The sequence below is a fragment of the Meleagris gallopavo genome, chromosome 16 (assembly GCF_905368555.1).
Source record: "Meleagris gallopavo chromosome 16, MGAL_WU_HG_1.1, whole genome shotgun sequence".
NCBI lineage: Eukaryota > Metazoa > Chordata > Aves > Galliformes > Phasianidae > Meleagris > Meleagris gallopavo.
This window is the reverse complement of record NC_139419.1, coordinates 5,280,275-5,297,607: the sequence shown is the minus strand read 5'-3', so window position 1 is coordinate 5,297,607 and position 17,333 is coordinate 5,280,275. Positions and strand designations below refer to the sequence as shown.

Sequence of the window (17,333 nt, the reverse complement as noted above, 5' to 3'; positions counted from 1 at the left end):
TGCTGGTGCAGTGCTCACCTTTATCTTCTGCTTGTTTTATATGGAAATTTCCTCCTAGTGAAACTGTTCTGTGGGCGGGGAAGGAGAGGGCTGAAGAAAAAACATTTTTCATGTGTTTCTTCCTTGTCTCTTGAATCTAAAATACGGGGAGGCAGATTTTACAATTGTGTCTGGGGGGAAATGGGAGTGTTGTGTGATGGGAGGTGAATAGCTGCTGAAGCTGCTGAATGAGTTGTTATTCACAGCCAACAATGCCCAATTCCTCTGCCGTGCTCCTCTTGCAGCTGGATGAATCTCAGCACCCATCTCAGGTAGTTCGTTGATGGAGCAAAAGGTTGTTTAGGAAAGTTGTTCAGGGCTTATTTCCCCTTGGCTCTACCCTGCAGCAATTGCTCTATTCTAAAGTGCAGTTGCTGAGTGATTCTTGCTTTACTCAAGGGTTATGGGGAGCAATTTCAGACCATCATACAGAGTGTCACTTGCTCTGCAATTGTTAGAGCTGCATTTATTCAATAGTTGGGAACATTCAGAGCAGATTGGGAAAAAAAAAAAAAATACAGCTGTCCTATCTTGAAGAATTACCTGCTTGTCTGCTACCCACATCTTGCTTGGTCACGTAATTTGTGTTGCCTTTTCCCTTATCTCCTTCTTGGTTGTAGAGCACCTTACATCCCCACCACTCTGAACAGCAGATCTGCTGCTGGAGGTCTTCTCACCTTCTTGCTTTGAGCAGTGCTTCAGCAGTGAGTGCTGATGTGCCCCACAAATGCTTGTCCACTGCCATGGAGAGGCCTGGATTCAAAGCACCGCTTGGAAAAGGCACATCCCTGCCGTGCTGCAATTAGAGCACTTGCTTATCTTCTCTCTAACAGCGCTTAATAACTTTATCCAGGCCAATTAAATCAGCATCCAGTTCCCATTAACGTGGGCTCTTTCCTTCTGCAAGAACAGAAGGAATTTGAGATTCCCATAGCTGCCTCTCTCCTTATTAAAGTTCAGCTCACTCATCCTGGAGACGTGCTGAGGGGGAAATTTCTTGGAAAGCTGCTTTGCCTTCAGGTCATCTGAAGCATGATCTGAGCATCAGAAGAGCTCTCTTAAAATCCTTAGCTGGGAACAAAAAGTTACTAGCTTTGGCTTTTAGGAAGCACCTGGGCTGCTTTTTTCCTCTCTTTTTACCACTTCATTTCAGCTGTCAGCCGTCTTGCCTCATTTGCTCACTCGGAAAACTCTGGCTGATATTTAACTGAAAGATCACTGGAGCCTTACAGGATGCTGTAAGCAAACAGCTTTACAGGCAATGGTCGGGGCTGACGTCTCAGCTGTGGCTTGCTGTCCCCTGTCTGATGAGGTGGAAATGGGAAGAATTGACATCGAGTTGCAGGGCTTTGGGATTTGCAGGCAGAAGGGAGGCACTTCAGAATGGTGCAGTTGCTGAGACCCTGTCCTCCTACTGATGAGGTATGGTCCAGACTTATAGTCTTGCTTTTGGCCATGGAAAGAGGCAACATAAGTGATGTCTCTGGAAGTTTTCATTAGTCCTGCTTCTCTTTGGTTGCTCTATATACTGAGGAGCAGGTGCTGGGTTTGCACTGCGTGATGGGCACTGGTCCTCTTGACTCCAGGGACACACTGTAGAGGGGACACTGCACAGAGGGAGATGGTAATGGGGGGTGGCTGTGTCACGGCAGCTGTCATGTGGAGCTGCAGGAAGAGTTGTTGATGCATTTCATGGAATGGTTTGAGTTGGAAAGGACCTCTAAAGGCCATCTGGTCCCACTCCCTGCGCTGAGCAGGGACACCCACAGCCATCAGTGCTCAGAGCCCCATACAGCCTGACTGTGGGTGTGTGCAGGGATGGGGCACTGCCATCTCTCTGGGCACCCTGTTCTCATCCATCTTTCCTTCTTTCCCTCCAGGACATATAACCTTACCTTCCTGCATCCGTACTACCGCACAGACGAAGCAGAGGAGAATCCATTCATCTGCTCATCCCATCGTGAGAACGGCATGCAGAAATGCTCCAACATCCCAACCAGGAAGGAGTACAAGGTGGAGTGCACCTTGAGCATGGACTCCTACACCCCAAGTTTATACAACCCTGACTTCAGCAGCAAGAATGCCTGCATAAACTGGAACCAGTATTACAATGTATGCATGGCAGGGGATGTAAACCCACACAATGGAGCTATCAATTTTGATAATATTGGCTATGCCTGGATAGCTATATTTCAGGTATGATTCTCTAAAGGTTTCCTGTGTATTTGTTTTGTCATCCTTTGCTTGGGAGGATTTTATCAATACCTCAGTGGAGAAAGGAATTTGCTTGCTGCATGAAGCTGCACATAAAGACACGTAGAGTAAATGAATCAGACATTGTGCACCAATGCTCCAACAGAGCACTCGGAGAGAATGGCTACTTTTCAGTGTTCTGGAAGAGAGGGGAAATGCTTCAGGCAGACAAAAATCTGGCAAGTTTTGGCACTGCAGATTAGACCTGGATAAATCCTAAGAAGGAAGTCTCTTTGAGAGTTGGGGTCCTTATTTATTGCTGCAGTATCAGGAAATGGAGAAAAATGTCCACATCCTTAAGCAAGATTTAATATTGTTCTGAAATGTAGCAGCTAGCATGATGGCAAAATTTGGGTCTGAATCAAGAGTTACAAGGTTGTACTGGTTAGCATGGTATGCTGTGGGGAGGAGTAAATAACCCAGACAGACTATTCTGGCTAGAATAACTGGGAAGAGATGTCTACTCACATGGGGCTGGAGTCTGACTTGATCCACTCTTGTACAGCTCTGCAATGGAGACCACAGTGCTTCTGACTCAGGCTGGGGAAGACTTGGCAAATGATAAGGCATACTCCAGTAACCAGAGCATTTTCAGTGCATTTGTAGCTCTGGAACACTGCAGAGCTCATCTGCACAGTCCCGAGGCTGTGGTCTCGTAGGACTGGACTGGTGGATTTGAAATGAGGTGTGAGTGGTTTTCAGTCTTTATTTTGCAGTTTGTTTTTGATACCGATTTCTTTGTGCTTTCAGCTACACATCCTATTTTGTTTGGTCTTCCTGAAGAGCAGGTGATGTCTTCCTAAAAGAGAGACAATCTTCTTTCAGTTTTCTTAATGACAAGTAATTGCTCATTCACCTCTCTAAATTCCACTTCTGAATTTCTTTCTGTTCATATTATAATATGAACATAATGACTTGTCATTTTTATCTGAGAGCTGTGAAGAGGCGTTTGCTTGCTCTGAGCATCTTGTTTGCTCTCACAGCAACAAACCTCAAATTGCAACGTTCATGGTGTCAGGGGCTCAAAACCAAACCCAGAAGGGCTCAGACAGACCTCATGCCTCTGTTAAGCTGTTTTTAAAGATGCTCGGGTTCTCTCCTGGAATTACTATGTCACAAGAGAATCCCGACTGGTAGTGAGTGCTGCATGAAGGGAAGAGGGAAATCAAAGCATGAGTCTTAGGTGGGTCTCTGGCTGCACTTGCTTTCTCCTTCTCCTGCTCTCACACAGATGATGGATGCGTCCAGGAGGTCCTCTCTGGCTCCCACCACAGGACAGCAATGTACTTTCTAGAGAAAAGGCAGAGGCCGATGTGTTGCAGACTGCCTGTGCAAGTGCACTGAAATCGAGCAGGTGCTTTTCCAGGGCTCCTGCTTCCTTTGTACTTCCCAAGCAGATTTGCAGGCAGCAAGCCTTCATTTCATGTTGGTATTCCATTTCTCCAGCATGCAGGGCTTGCAGATGTGCAGGTTTAACCTGCAAAGATCTCAGCTGGTATCTTTGGAAAGAGCAAAGGGTCTGGCAAAGTTGGATTTTGTAGCTGTAGATCACTTCAACCCATGCCAACAGGTTAATGGATGAATTTAATGCCACTTAGGCCATCCAAATGCTAGTGTTCCCAGACAAACAAGGCTCTTACATCTTTATTCCCTTGTCCTCTCTGAGTTTTCAGAATAGAAAATGAAAACAATATAACTCCAGGTAAAGTAGCAGCTGTTGGGAGTAAGGTGGTTGCTTAGCTTGGGTGTGGAAAGACTAAATCATTACTGCAAGAGGTTGGATGCTAAATCAAAACAATTGCTATAAGCAGAGAACATTCAAGAAGCTAAGCTGTTGAGTTGTGCTCTCATTACGTGTAATATTGAGGCTGGGCAGCACCAGGTCAGCAGTTAGATGAGGCCTCAGAGGAAGGAGTGCAGAAAGTAGAACTGATGGCTTTCGTAGCCTGGGAGCTTCCCTGTGAGATGCTATTGAATTACTGGGCAGAAAGCACTCTGCTGTGCTCTGAATGAGACAGATCAAATCGTCCTGAGCCCTTCTGGGGAATAATGAATACATGGTACTTTGCAAGGGTTATGACAGAGGACTGAACCTCAAGGGCTGGCGAGCCTCCCTTTTGCATAATGGCAGTCTTAAGACTCAGCTGGATAAAGCATCCCTCATGATTTATCCCAAATGAGTTTGAAATCTAGCACGGTTTAAGAGCTGTCAGAAGGCAGATTGGTGAAATGAGCCCCACAGGTGAAATAGGGAAGGAATCTTCTGAGTACGGTGACTGCAAGTTGTGCCCAGGAGTTTTCAAGGGCAATCTGATACTGTGCAGTCTGCAAACAAACAAAACCAAAAGCAGACTTTGACAGGGGAATCTGGATTTCTCTGCTCCTTGTGGATGGGATGCCAGTGCACAAAGCTAGCAGCGTGGCTGAGCTTTCTCAGCTGCCAGAGTTTGGATTTTAGCATCTAAGCTGAAAGACATTTAGCTTTATGGTAGTGGTCCTAAACTTGCAGCTAACCTGGCATACAGATGGGACATATGGTGGGGCACACCAACCAGTGAAACACATTGCTGACCTAAGCAGAAGAGTGAGAAGCATCAAACAGAAAAGCCAACCCAGTCCAGACAAAATCTGAAAGTAATAAGAACAGTAGCTGCATCCATGGGTGTTTGCAAGGATAATAATTCCTTATGTAATCCTGAAAATGATTCATGTTTTGATTCCCCTCATTTATTGTGTAATAGGCTAATTCATGTATATATTTGTTACAAAGACACGTTCAATGGCAAATTATATGAACTAATTAGCTTATTAGAGAATAAATGAAAGGAGATAGAACCTAAATTAACTGTGAGGTTTGGCATGATATTAAGATCCCTTTACTGCATATGAGTTTCAGCCATAACAGTAAGAGCAGTAATTACAGGTATTGTCACACTGCAAATGATGAATTACTCACCTAACCAAAGTCCAATTTAATTTGAATTACTGACAGTCTCAGTGGAAGAACCAAAAGGCTGCCATGTTCATAGCCATCAGCCTCGTGCAGCCAGGCCTGAATGCAGAAACCCCATTATACATACAACACAAGGGCGTGGGGTGGTTGCTGAGATGCACAGTTTGGGAAAAATAAAGATAATTCAGGCTGCTTTGTAAATCATAGAACCGTTGTGTAGATGACTTCAGGTCTGACCTGCAGAAGAGTAAAGACCTATAATAGAACTTTACATTGGGAGGCAAAGCTGAAGGAACAATAACCATCAGTGGGGTGGAAGCAAGGAGAGATCAAGGGAACAAACTTCCTCTGTGCCTCCTTCCAGGATGTAGGTGCAAGGACAGAATTTTGAGAGCAGGTTTTAAGGAAACGTTCGTCCAACACGGGAGAATATTTGTTTGGCAACTTGAAGGGCTAGGGCACTTCTGGTGAGGGCTGATTTTGCCTTTCCATGGCTTCTTCTTAATACGGTGCCTTCCAGAAATATCTGCATTTTCCAAGGGGCTTCCTTAGAAGATCCTCTTGAAATTACTATCTGGATGCAGCTCTCGGATTCGTGACTCTCTTCCTGGCTTCTGAGTGCATATTGCTTCTACGAGGCTTTGCTGTAAGAAGACATCTCTGTTAACAAGTTAATCAAGTCCTACAGGTAACACATCTCTGGCCCATCATCAGAAGGCCCTAGCGAGGGAATTCTCAGAGGAGACTGCTTTGCATTCAGCATCTCCCTTACTGCTGTCAGAAGGAGGAAAGAAAAACCTGGTCGTGCTCATGAGAGCTGAAGACAGCCCAGCAGGCGCACGACATGATGAGAATGCCCAAGAAAGAAAAAGCTGAATCACCTTCTCAAAGATGTCTGGAAATAGAGCAGCATTAAAGGAACTGTCAGCAGCAGCAAGAGGTTGAGGAATTATCTTGATTGTGTGCTTAGGTGGAGAACTCACTGCACCTGGTTTGCTGAAGCTAGGAGTGTGTCACAGCCCAGCAGGCGTGGTGACCTGCTCAAGAAGAAAAGTTTGGGATGGGAAGTTGGGGGAATGGATGCCACCCACTTCCTCCTTCATTTGTCCTTCTGTGGATGCTGTACTCTGGAGATAATGGCAGGCTGCCTGAGCAGTGTGACAGCTGGCAGTGACAGCCACCTGCTGACGTGGTCCTTTGCATGTGAAGTTCTCTTTCCTGTGCCCCAGCACATCAGAAAAAAAAAAAAAAGCTCCTTGGAACTTGTGCTCTAATCCTAATTGTAAAAAAACCTGTAATCTAATCCTGGATTGATTCACTTGGATCCTGCTCCACGTGCTGATGGGGAGCTTGGTTTGTCTCTGTGCTGCTGACTGCTGCCACCACGATGCCTGCCTGCAGATGGGTCAGCTGAGGAGGTTCACATCATGGGATTCCAGGTTTGGAAGGGGGAAGGTTCATTTCTCCCATTTCTCTGTAAACTATTATTCCTTGCTGGAACTGCTAGATGTGGGTCACTGCCCACCAAACTGTGCTATGATTCTGTGGCTGTTTTATGGAATAGAAGAAAGTGGAAACAGCCTGAAGCTTCCAACTGCAATTCTATGTATGCATGCAACACATAGTCCTGTGGGCCATGCTTTTCAGAAGCAGCTGTCACTTTGAGTGCCCTTATTTTCAGAGTTTGTTGAATAGATAATTTTTTTGTCCAAGAAGGGACTTTTCTTGGTCAGACATTTCATTCTTTAAACTAGAGATGTGTGTCATTAAACTGGAGCTGTGTGTCAGCAGTGCTCATCTGTGCTGAGTTTGGCGAGAAGTTTTGGCCATCATCTAAATTACAGGGTTTGAGTTTTGTTGGTGTTCCGTTGTTGTTGTTTCTTAATTTGGCCAGCACACTAAACGTCATTTGCTGCATTTGAAGAGCTTTCATGCTGAATACCCAATCTAAAAATATCCAGCCCCTTTAAAGCATCTCAGAAAGTGCTTCCAAGAGGGCTACCTGCTTTTGAAAAACCTTTGATTTTGAAGGTTAGGAGGAATTGTCCCATGTAGCACAAGCCAGAGCCATCCTGATTCCAGGACCAGGCAGAACACGTAGGAGGTATTAGAAGGATCCAGGGTTAGACAGAAACCTGCTATAAACTCTATAGCTTTGGAAGGGTTTCATCCTACCTCAAAAATGACAGATTTTGCTATTTATAGAAAGAGGGGTTTCCTGCAGCAAGCTATGGATCTCTGGAGTAATGTTAGCGATAACAAAAATCCTTGCTGTGTTGGGCTCAGTACCCCAAACTGCTACAGGTCCCAGTGGTGTCTGGAGGAGCTCTGTTGTGCACACCCAGCTTTCAGCAAGGCTCTCAGTCTGGCGTAGGCTCTCTTCTCATTGCAGGTGCTTCATCTTTCAGCTTTGCTATGAAACTCTGATTTATGGATCTATATGATAATGGACTCATTATTGCTGAAGTTAAGCAGTTAAGTACATTCCCTGTGCATAAGATACTTTACACAAACAATGAAGACAGGATAATTATCCCAGTAAATCAAACCTCATGAATATGGACTGAGATGTGATTTGTTACAAGCAGCAGTCATCTGAAATCAGGGATGTTTTCGCTGAGGATCTTGCATTATTTAGCGCTAAATGGGGAGAGAGCAACAAACCTTTACTGTGCAGCAGAGGTTGCTGAGGTTTGATGCCATTTTAAGCTCTTAAGTTCAGTTTCATGTTGTTCAGAGCCTCAATAACATCATGACCTGTCCAACTTTATTGCACGCTGGCTGCGCTCTGCTTTTTGGGATCCATTCTGATTTGGTAGTGTTGGCCAGGGATCATGCTTCCATGGAACAAACTTGAGAGGTTGTCGTTAATCCAAGATAAATGCAAGGTTGCACTGTTTCCCTTTATTTTCTGTTTTGCAGCTTTTCAGAGCAGATGCATGCTTTGCAAGACTCCCAGTTTATACAGAAGTTGCTTAAACTTTCTTTGCAAAGTGAGCGAGTCCTCAAAGTGAAAGGAGAAGCAGCTGTTCAAAGGACATTACTCAGAATACAATAAAATCTGTTTTTCTGACCACACAGGTTACTTAACAACATGTGTCATGGGGAAATAATTAAAATTATGAAATTGACTTCAAAAATAGTAATTTGATTAGCTGCCAAGCACACTGCCTCCAGAAGAGGAATACTCCATTATTCACTGGCCAGTGCTTGCTAGCCAAATTGATGCTCCAGAGAGGACAAAGCATATAGATAAGAGGCTTTCTGAGATGAATGCTGGAGGCCTTATAAAACTTACTGAGAGCATCACAGTAATTAATAGCTTTTAGAGTTTATGTTGTTGTATCTTGTCTCGATGAGATTTGTAGAAAAAAGTATTGCTGCCTGGCCAGGGAAATGAGATAAAAGTAAAAAACAAAACCAACAAAATGGAATAATCATGACAGCATTCAGTTGCTGTTCAGTTTAGCATAATTGATTTTGCTGCAGATAATGACCATCTTGTCCCCAAAGGACCTTGTTTAGGCCAAAAAAAAAAAAAAAAAAAAGGCTAAGTGCAAATTGTTTATATGAATGAAGGTGAACACTTCCAATGGTTTGGAAACACTTAGGTTTCTCTATCTGTCACCTCCTGCTCCAGTCGGGTGCTGAGCTGAACAAGCACCTGCAATTCTAAAATCAACCCAGGGTGTTTTATGGTGGTTGATAAAAGTGCAATGTGCTGATTTTGGTTCCTGTGCGTAAGGAGGCTGTTTCTACATATGAAGCTGGCTCGGGTAATCAGAGAAGTGAAGTTCTGCCATAAGAGAGGTCCGGCCTCTGGGCTAGCTTGGAGTTCTGCATGCTGCACCTTCAGTTCTTGGACTCACAACAACCTTCCTGACTTCCTTCAACTGATTGGTGGCACCTCGAGGTTGGTTTGTCTGCAGCAGTCCATCCGGCAGTAGCCATGGGTGCTTTCTGATATCCAGAAAAGAGTTCAGTGTTTGGCTTTGCTAATTAGAGGAGCCTAGATTGAAGTTTGGGTGTTTTGGTGGTTTTTCCTTTCCCTGGGTAATTATTTTTTTATTATTTTTTCCTTTTTCTTAACTGACACTAAAGCAAAAAATAACCTGCTCTTCAATGGACTACAGCCAAGAACTTGCAAAAAATGTTGGCAGAGCGCAAGGACAGAGATTTTTATGGTGAAAACTCCTTGGGATAATAAAAGAAATTGTTCTGCAGAGACCTTTCATGTGACCCCAGGAAAAAAAAACAATGTAAACTTTCTGTCTCCCTGGGAACAATGAGGAGGTCTGAGTTAATTGCCAGTGTCTTTAATCTACATCTCCCTTGTGATTTTCACTCTGGAGTATCACATTGATTCTGATTAGCTTGACTAGATTCTGTCCCCAGTTATGCTGCTATAAATCAGATGAGCATCTTTGTGAGAGCTGATGAGATTATTGTGGTATGAGCAAACCGGGAGAAGCAGAATCACGGAGCTGGAGACTAGAAAATAAAATTCAACTATCTGCTCTCCTCCTGTCCATCTGAATGTGGTGATGGGGAAATGCCAGACTGGGAACTGCATGGAGGAGCTGAAGATTGATGAAGTCAAAATCTGTCTTTCCATTCACCTCAGTGAGCTTTCAGTTAAATCCTTGCACTGATGTGAAAGAGGCTCCGACACAAGATTTAGGGCTTTAGTACTTTGCCTCAAAGGTATTAATGGGAGAAAAATAAACCTATCCTATCCCTGCTCATGTTGTGTAAGAGCTACAGGACTGAGTGAGCTGGTGAGGACTGCACTGAGCATCACACAGGATCTGCCAGAGGTTTGGTGATGGCTCTGTTCACTGGCCAGAGCCTCAGTCCTTTGGAGGCCAAAATCCTTTTCCTGTGCAAAGGGGGCAATGTCTCCTTTCCCTCCAGGTCTGCTGCATGCAAATGCAGTTGGCAGCACTCCCAAGGGCAACCTTGCCAATCATCTTAATTGAATCTTTCGGTTGTTTCCCTACAGCTGATGATTTTAGTGTGCTACATATCTTGCACATCTTTTTCATCAGGGCAGAATTAGAAAGCGTGTTTTTTGCCATCTTATCTCTGTTGAAAAATGATTGCATGTTGCGTTTATTGGTAGTTTTGAACTGGTGCATTTGAAGGGGCTGCTTTATACGTCTGTCTGCGAGCAACCGTGGCTTAGACATAATTTCATTACTGAGAATGGATTGCTGAGATTGGAAAGCACAGAAAAGGTGCTCCAGGTCCTCAGAAAACATGTATAAAGAGCTTGGAGGGCCAAATGCTGGAGCTGCCATCAAGTGGATTAATCAGATTGGAAACTGCAGAGTGGAAGAAGTCATTTCTGCTTAGCAAAGTAGGTGGTATTGCATTCAGGAGGCCCCAAGGGAGGAACAGTAGTCCACGCAGTACTGAAAAAAATGTATCAGTGTTCTTGGAATTCTTGAGAGAATAGAAGGAGTTGTTAGCTTTCCCTTTGAATTCATCTGGTCTGAGAATGAATGTGTAGGATCAAAGTCTGTGCCGCAGCAGTGAACCTTGCACCAGCGCAGATGCCTCTGTCTTGGTTCCAAAAATAGTTAAGGAATTTAGTTTGTGGTGGATAGACCAGCTGTTGGCTGATTCAAATGGTCAGGTTCCCATTTACACCAAGGCCTTGCTTGGTGTATGCAGTGGGATCATGGAGCAGATAGAAACGCACATGTAAAGTCATTGGGAGCCCTTTAAAGGGCAGCATGAAAGAAGTCCTCAGCATGGCAAGAATCAGGCTATAAAAGTCATAGAGACTGTTTCAGTCCAGACAGGTGGCCATGCATGTGTGTTGTCCTGCATTTCTCCAGAGCTATTTGATTAAAAAAAGAAGGCAGATGTCTGTGAGCACGCTCTCTTACAGGATTGCTAGTACTCTGTAATCCTCGGCAGCTCGGGAATCCTCCCCTAGGTACTGCTGCATTTATACTGGGTGATGAGTCCAAGAATGAATCCACGATGATGTCAAACAGGAGAACAAAAGCCCAGCGGTCTGTTTATTCCTCCTGTGTCCCACTTGGTTTACAAGTGAGTAGTAAATAATGCAAATTCTAATTACATCTTAAATATTCTGAAAGCTGGATGAGCCCTCCAGAGGAGAAATGTGGCACGTTGATTGATTCTTGCTGCAATTGCTGTCTAGCATGCAAGAAAAATACTTCGATAAATGTTGGGTTGGCTCTCACACTTCTCTTGGCAGCTGTTCCCAGGTGGGAGCTGGCAGTGCCTGCAGAAGCCCAATGGCAGCCCTCAGGTAACATCTTTTGTAGAGAGGGCTGTGTTTTATTGGTTTAATACATTTGATTTGAGGATTGCCAGCCAAATGTGAATTCGGCAGAGGTGTATCTGATACGTTTGGAGTCTCGTTTTTCATCCCTGAGTGTAAATGGCCAGAGCACCTGCTATGGCAGCTGTGCTGAAATGCCCCTCGAGCTGAGGAGAAGGGGAATGGAAGGAGGGGACTTTGAACAGCACAAAGGAGTTTCTCGTATAGCTGGCAGTGATTTAGCTTACCTTTGTGTCCCAGTGAGATCCTTCCGCTTTCCTCAACAGCTGGCACGTGCACTGAGTGGGGATGCTTTGCTGCCATGCATGCAAGGGATGGGGCTGGAAAGGACTCTGCTCTCAATTTCAACTGTGTTAAATGAAAGATAGGAAAAGGTAGTTTGAGTTTGATTGCTTGTCTCTTTCACACCACTGAACAGACTGATTACTGCCAGTGTCTGCCCAGACAGCTTAGCCCATTCTCAGAGTGAGGGTGAGTAGCAGCCCTTGCATCCACACACAAGGTGTGTCTGTTGCTGAATGCTTCCTATCAGAGCTCAATCCCTGGGATTCACATTGACCAAGAGTATTCTCTTTTTTTTTTTTTTTTTTGGTTAAATCCATGGCACCAGATCTCAGCATTGCTCTCTGATACCTGTACAAGGATGTGATTTTTATCTAATGCATGTAATGGGGACCAGGAAAGGTGGACGCAATTTGTGTAAATGCAGCTGGCACGTCATCAGACCTGACTGCTCCAAGGCTTTAGCAGTGCTGACAGCATAATAGCCGCAGAGACAATTGTACCTGCTCCCTGGCAGATGACCTTTACTGGTGTTAGTGTGGGACTGGCTGCAGGCTGACTGCAGAGGGATTTGAGCACTGGGGATGGCTCCTTCTCACCCCACTGCACAGTGGGTGGGTGTGCTTCAACACAGGAACTGGGTTTGAAAAGTTTCTGGTAAGTCATCACTGCACTGACTTTAAGGTGAGAGGAATCAGGGGTGAGTTCTTCCAGCATTCTTGAGCTTTAACAGTCTCAGACAGGCTGTGGGGACTGATGGTTGTGAGCACAGCAGTGCTCTCCCTTTTGCAGATATGGTCATGTCCCAGAGACCCATATCAAAGAGCTTCTTGCAGCTCTGCCAGGAACAAACAAACAAACAAAAAGGGGAGAAAAGTGACAGGAATTCATATCTGACTTCCCTGAAAACATTTTGCCCTGATGCTCCAGGTGTGAAGAGAACATTGTTTATTCACTGCTTTGACAAGTGCTTTGTCGGCCTGCTTTTCTGTGCTGTCCATATAGACAGCCATCTGTACTGCTCAGGCTTGATCCTTTCCTTGTTCCCAACAAACTAATTCACACAGTGACGAAGCAGACTGATGTTTCAGTTCCATCATTGTGAGCATAGTTAAACTCGGGAATGATGCCACTGAAATTGGAGGCTGCAGGTAATTCTGGGTTTTGTGCTAGGGGTACATCAGTGCAAGTACATTCAGAAGGAGCTTTGATTTTGTTGGAAGTTGTGCTGGAATTTCAGCTCTAGCACCACTAGCAAGACGGCACTAGAAGTTTGGTATGTTTTATCTAAATAAAAAGTGTAAATTACATGGCAGCACTCGCTTTGCTCTGCACACAGTCTGTGTGGTGTTAATTAAATCCTCAGCTGCTTCTTTAGGAGAAGGAAGATTGAGAAAACAAGTATGAACACAGTTCTCTGTTTAATTAAAGTAACTCTTATCCATTCAGATGCTTTGCAACTACGATGCTAGGCATGCAGGTGTAGTGGTGAGACAGTAGGTATCACAAAGAGACCAGTTCTGCAGAAACAAATTTGGCTTAAAGCCTTAGAGTTTTACAGGTAGTGTTACACAACCTGGAGCTGAGGTAGAGGCCCGGATCTCTGCACAGAGAGACTTCTGCTTTGTTTGTAACCCCTCCTTGGGATTTATTTGCACTGGCTCTGAACCAGCGTTTCAGATGTTTTATTGTATTGTTGTATCATTTTTATTGTGCCAAATCTCTGTAGAAACCTCAGGACTGTCCTTTGGTTTATCCTGAGTCAACTGGGAATAGAAGTGCAGCAGGTCTGGGTAGGTCCTGAGAGATGCTAAGGAGTGATGAGTAGCAGAAGACTGATGTTTACTGACTGACTCTTGTTCTCACGCTTTCTTTCTCTGTCTTCCTGTAGGTTATAACCCTGGAAGGATGGGTTGACATCATGTACTATGTGATGGATGCACATTCTTTTTACAATTTTATATATTTTATATTGCTTATAATTGTAAGTATGAACTGTGAAATGCTCCTATTCCTTGTCCTTGTGGGGTAAAGATTTTCCCTTTTCACAGAAGAGAGCCAGCTAGGATTTGGGATGGGAGAACTTCCTCCCACCCTAAAGTCTAATGATTCGGGCTGTGATTAGTGCTTAGGGACAGGTTATTGGCTACACTAGGCTCTGTCCTTTTTGGTGTCACGTGTGATGCATAGTCACAGCTTGTCAAGCCATATGGTCTTCTTTCATAGTCTACCAGTCTTGGACTTGTCACCTTGGTATGTCCTAACAATTGTGCCTTGGCCAAGCAACTGCTAATCAGAACAAAAAGTAGAGGAGATACAGCTTTTCTTCCTTTAGATTCCTCAGCATGCCAGAGGGCAGCTTATATCAAGGAAGAGCACTCAAAAGAGCTGCTGAACTTCCCATGAGCCTTTTAAACAAGGGTAATAATAGAATTACAACTTTTTGAGGTCTTACAGTGCTGTCATTTCTAGAAACAAAGTGTTATTCATTGAAGGAGCTTGAGGTTGTTCTCAGAAGCTGCTACCCTACATTGGCAAGGCTCTTTTTCTGTTTTATAAAGGGCACAACCTTCCCCAGGGGTGTACGTCTGTGGAAAAGAAACATTTAAGTCAGGAGGAGTGCAAGGGACAAGTTTCATGTAGATGTCAAGTAGGACATGGGGTAGGGGCATTTCCAAGTGTTTTAATGACTGAATATTCTTTACATAGAACTCCGTCCTTGCCTCTGTGGTTTTGAAAGCCTTTGGAAATCAGACCACCACAGCTAATTCAACTGCATGGATCAGGGCAGTGTGAGAGATTCCCAATAATGGATACAGCATTCTGAAGCTGGTGATGTTTGAGCCTTTAGAAATGGGCCATGCATAATGGAGAGTTGCATTCCACTCTTTCGAGTTCTTTTCTACATATGGATCCTTGCAGAGAAGCCATCAGACTAACCCTCTGGTCACTGGGAGTTGGGGTGGGCACCCTTGCTGCTTCTGAAGCACTCTCCAGGCTGGTATTACAAACTGGAGAATAGCACTCCCGTCGGCTTCTCCTGAGATTTTCACCAAACAATGGCCCAGATTAAATCCATGCATTCCCTACCAAGCTCAGCACAGAGGTTTGGCCGGGTAAGCCCTGGTACTTTCTTGACGTCAGTCCCTTTCACGTGTAAGGGGAGTGATTCTCTAAGGGGAATATTTGACATTTTCCTTTGCCTGATTTACGAACTCAAGTGATGAAAAGCCGTTAGTGGACTCACCAGCTGAGGGGAGGGATGTAGTCCTAGGTCACTTCACATTCTTGTCCTTGGAACTTCATTTTGAAAGCCTGCTGTCACCTAAGAATTCATCAGTTCAACCAGACAGTAAATCAGACCTTTCTAGGAGCGCTAGATCTCCTAGAGATGAGTTTCCCCATGTCAGAAAAGTACACGAGTACAGCTTTACAACACACGAACCCTGATTGTCCTCCTTGAAAGGAGGAAGCCCTGTGCGGGGTGTGAAGTGATAGAGGGAGAGACAGTCTCAGTACAGCACAGATTGGACTTCAGACCATCTTTTCTTGGAGATTGGCTGGGTGCTTCCTAGTGATCTCTTTTGCTGTAGTGACTGATTATGTTGTGTTTCATGCACCCTGCATTAGTGGCAAATGTCATCACTGCTGAGAGGAGGAAAGTGGTGAAGGCTATTGTTAACAGCTTTCTTTGCCACTGCCAAAATAATTTACCATGGTTTAGGAACAAATTTAGCAGCTCAGGCTCATGTTGGTGAGCAGACCCTGAGATTTGTCACATTTGGAAATCACAGGATTTCTAAGAACAACACTTCCAGCTCGGACAGCATGCGTTGCTTTGTAAAGCCCCTGCTCATTCCTTTTTGTTTTCTCCAGGTCGGTTCCTTCTTCATGATTAACTTGTGCCTGGTTGTGATAGCAACACAGTTTTCTGAAACAAAGCAGCGGGAGAACCAGCTGATGCAGGAGCAGCGGGCCCGTTATCTCTCCAATGACAGCACAATTGCCAGCTTCTCAGAGCCAGGTAGCTGCTACGAGGAGCTGCTGAAGTACATCTGCCACATCTTCAGGAAGGTGAAACGGCGGACGATACGCCTGTACAATAACTGGCAGAGCAAACGCAGGAAAAAAGTTAACCCAAACAACACCACAAACGGGCAGAGCCGCCGAAGCAAAAAGCGCATCACCTCCATTCACCATCTCATCCACCACCACCACCACCACCATCACCACCACTACCACATCAGCAATGGGAGCCCGCGGGGGCCGCGCTCCAACCCGGAGATCTGCGACCTGGAACTCAAGGTGATGAAGCCTGGCGGGCAGCTGATGCTCCCTTCTCCATCACCCAACTTGCAGAGCCCGGCGCCTCCTCCAGACTCGGAGTCTGTGCATAGCATTTACCACGCAGACTGTCACGTTGAAGGACCACAAGTGAACTGTAAGTCTTCCAATGCCCCTGCAAGCATTAAACTCACTACTGGACTCTCCAACCGTGGCAACATGAATTATCCTACCATCCTGCCTTCACCAACTAGCAAAGCCAGTTCTGTCCCAGTTCCCAAAGGAAAGAAGAATGGCAATTCACCTGTGGCTGTAGTTAATAGCCCTGTAACTTTGGGCACGGATTCTTATGGGAAGCTGCAGCAACTGGTAGGAGAGCATGGTAAGGACAAATGAGCTGATGTTTTTTTGCTTGGGGAAAGGGTAAAGGGCAGATTGCTCAAGAGAGATGTTAAGGATAGCCAAGGAGGTTGCTGGAGATGAAAGCTGTTTTGTGAATGCTATTTCAGGTGATCACAGAAGCCAGAAGTAGGACAGGTTGAGAGACTGACAGCTCTGTTCCTGCTACCCTTGCATTTGCTGTCATTGGGTAAAGCACAGTATGGGATGATGTAGGCAATGACTTCAAGCCTCTTTCCATGGTTACAAAGCATGTATTTTTGAGCTTTTCTTTGTGCTTTGTGATATCCTGAATGTTCTTCCTCTGCTCCCACCCAAGCACAGAGCAGTGCAGCCCCTGGAATTGAAAAAGTGTCTTGAAAAGGAATAGTGTGTGGAAGCTGGTGGGAGAGCATGAGGTATAAGGAGATATAAGATGTGTAAAACAGGGAAGTGTTGAAATAACCTACAGCAGATACTTCCAGAGACCCCCTGGTGCTGCTTTGATGGGCTCTGAGGCCCAAGGTTTCTTTTTGAAAGAAAGAGGAGAAGGTTTGGAGATAGGCCTGCGGACACTGCAAAGTCTAGTTCTGTGTTAATCCTGAAAGGATTCATGTGAGAGCAGGAGCACTGCAGATCTGCAGCTCTCAGGCTTCTCCTCTTCTTTTTCACCAGTGTAGAAGAAATGTAGGACTGAGCGTTACTGCAGATTTGGAGATCCATTCAGTCTGAGTGAATAAAAAACATGTTAGGGACTCTTCTGTACCTCTGTCCCATCCTTATCTCTACAGACTACAGCCACAATAGCACTGCTAGGTTAATGTA

At 44.9% G+C, this 17,333-nt stretch overlaps 1 protein-coding gene across 5 annotated transcripts in view; it reads left to right on the top strand.

Annotated features, from left to right (window-relative positions):
- CACNA1H (calcium voltage-gated channel subunit alpha1 H) overlaps nucleotides 1-17,333 on the top strand; it is a 202,495-nt gene that overhangs the window by 105,060 nt on the left and 80,102 nt on the right. For 4 of the 5 annotated variants that reach the window (XM_085237781.1, XM_085237778.1, XM_085237779.1 and 1 more), the window contains exons 7-9: nucleotides 1,920-2,235; nucleotides 13,738-13,830; nucleotides 15,723-16,512. In XM_085237781.1, the coding sequence (XP_085093907.1) occupies nucleotides 1,920-2,235; nucleotides 13,738-13,830; nucleotides 15,723-16,512 (1,199 nt within the window). Of the gene's footprint in view, nucleotides 1-1,919; nucleotides 2,236-6,657; nucleotides 6,685-13,737; nucleotides 13,831-15,722; nucleotides 16,513-17,333 lie in introns of those variants that run through there. The other variant, XM_085237782.1, reaches the window with a different exon arrangement.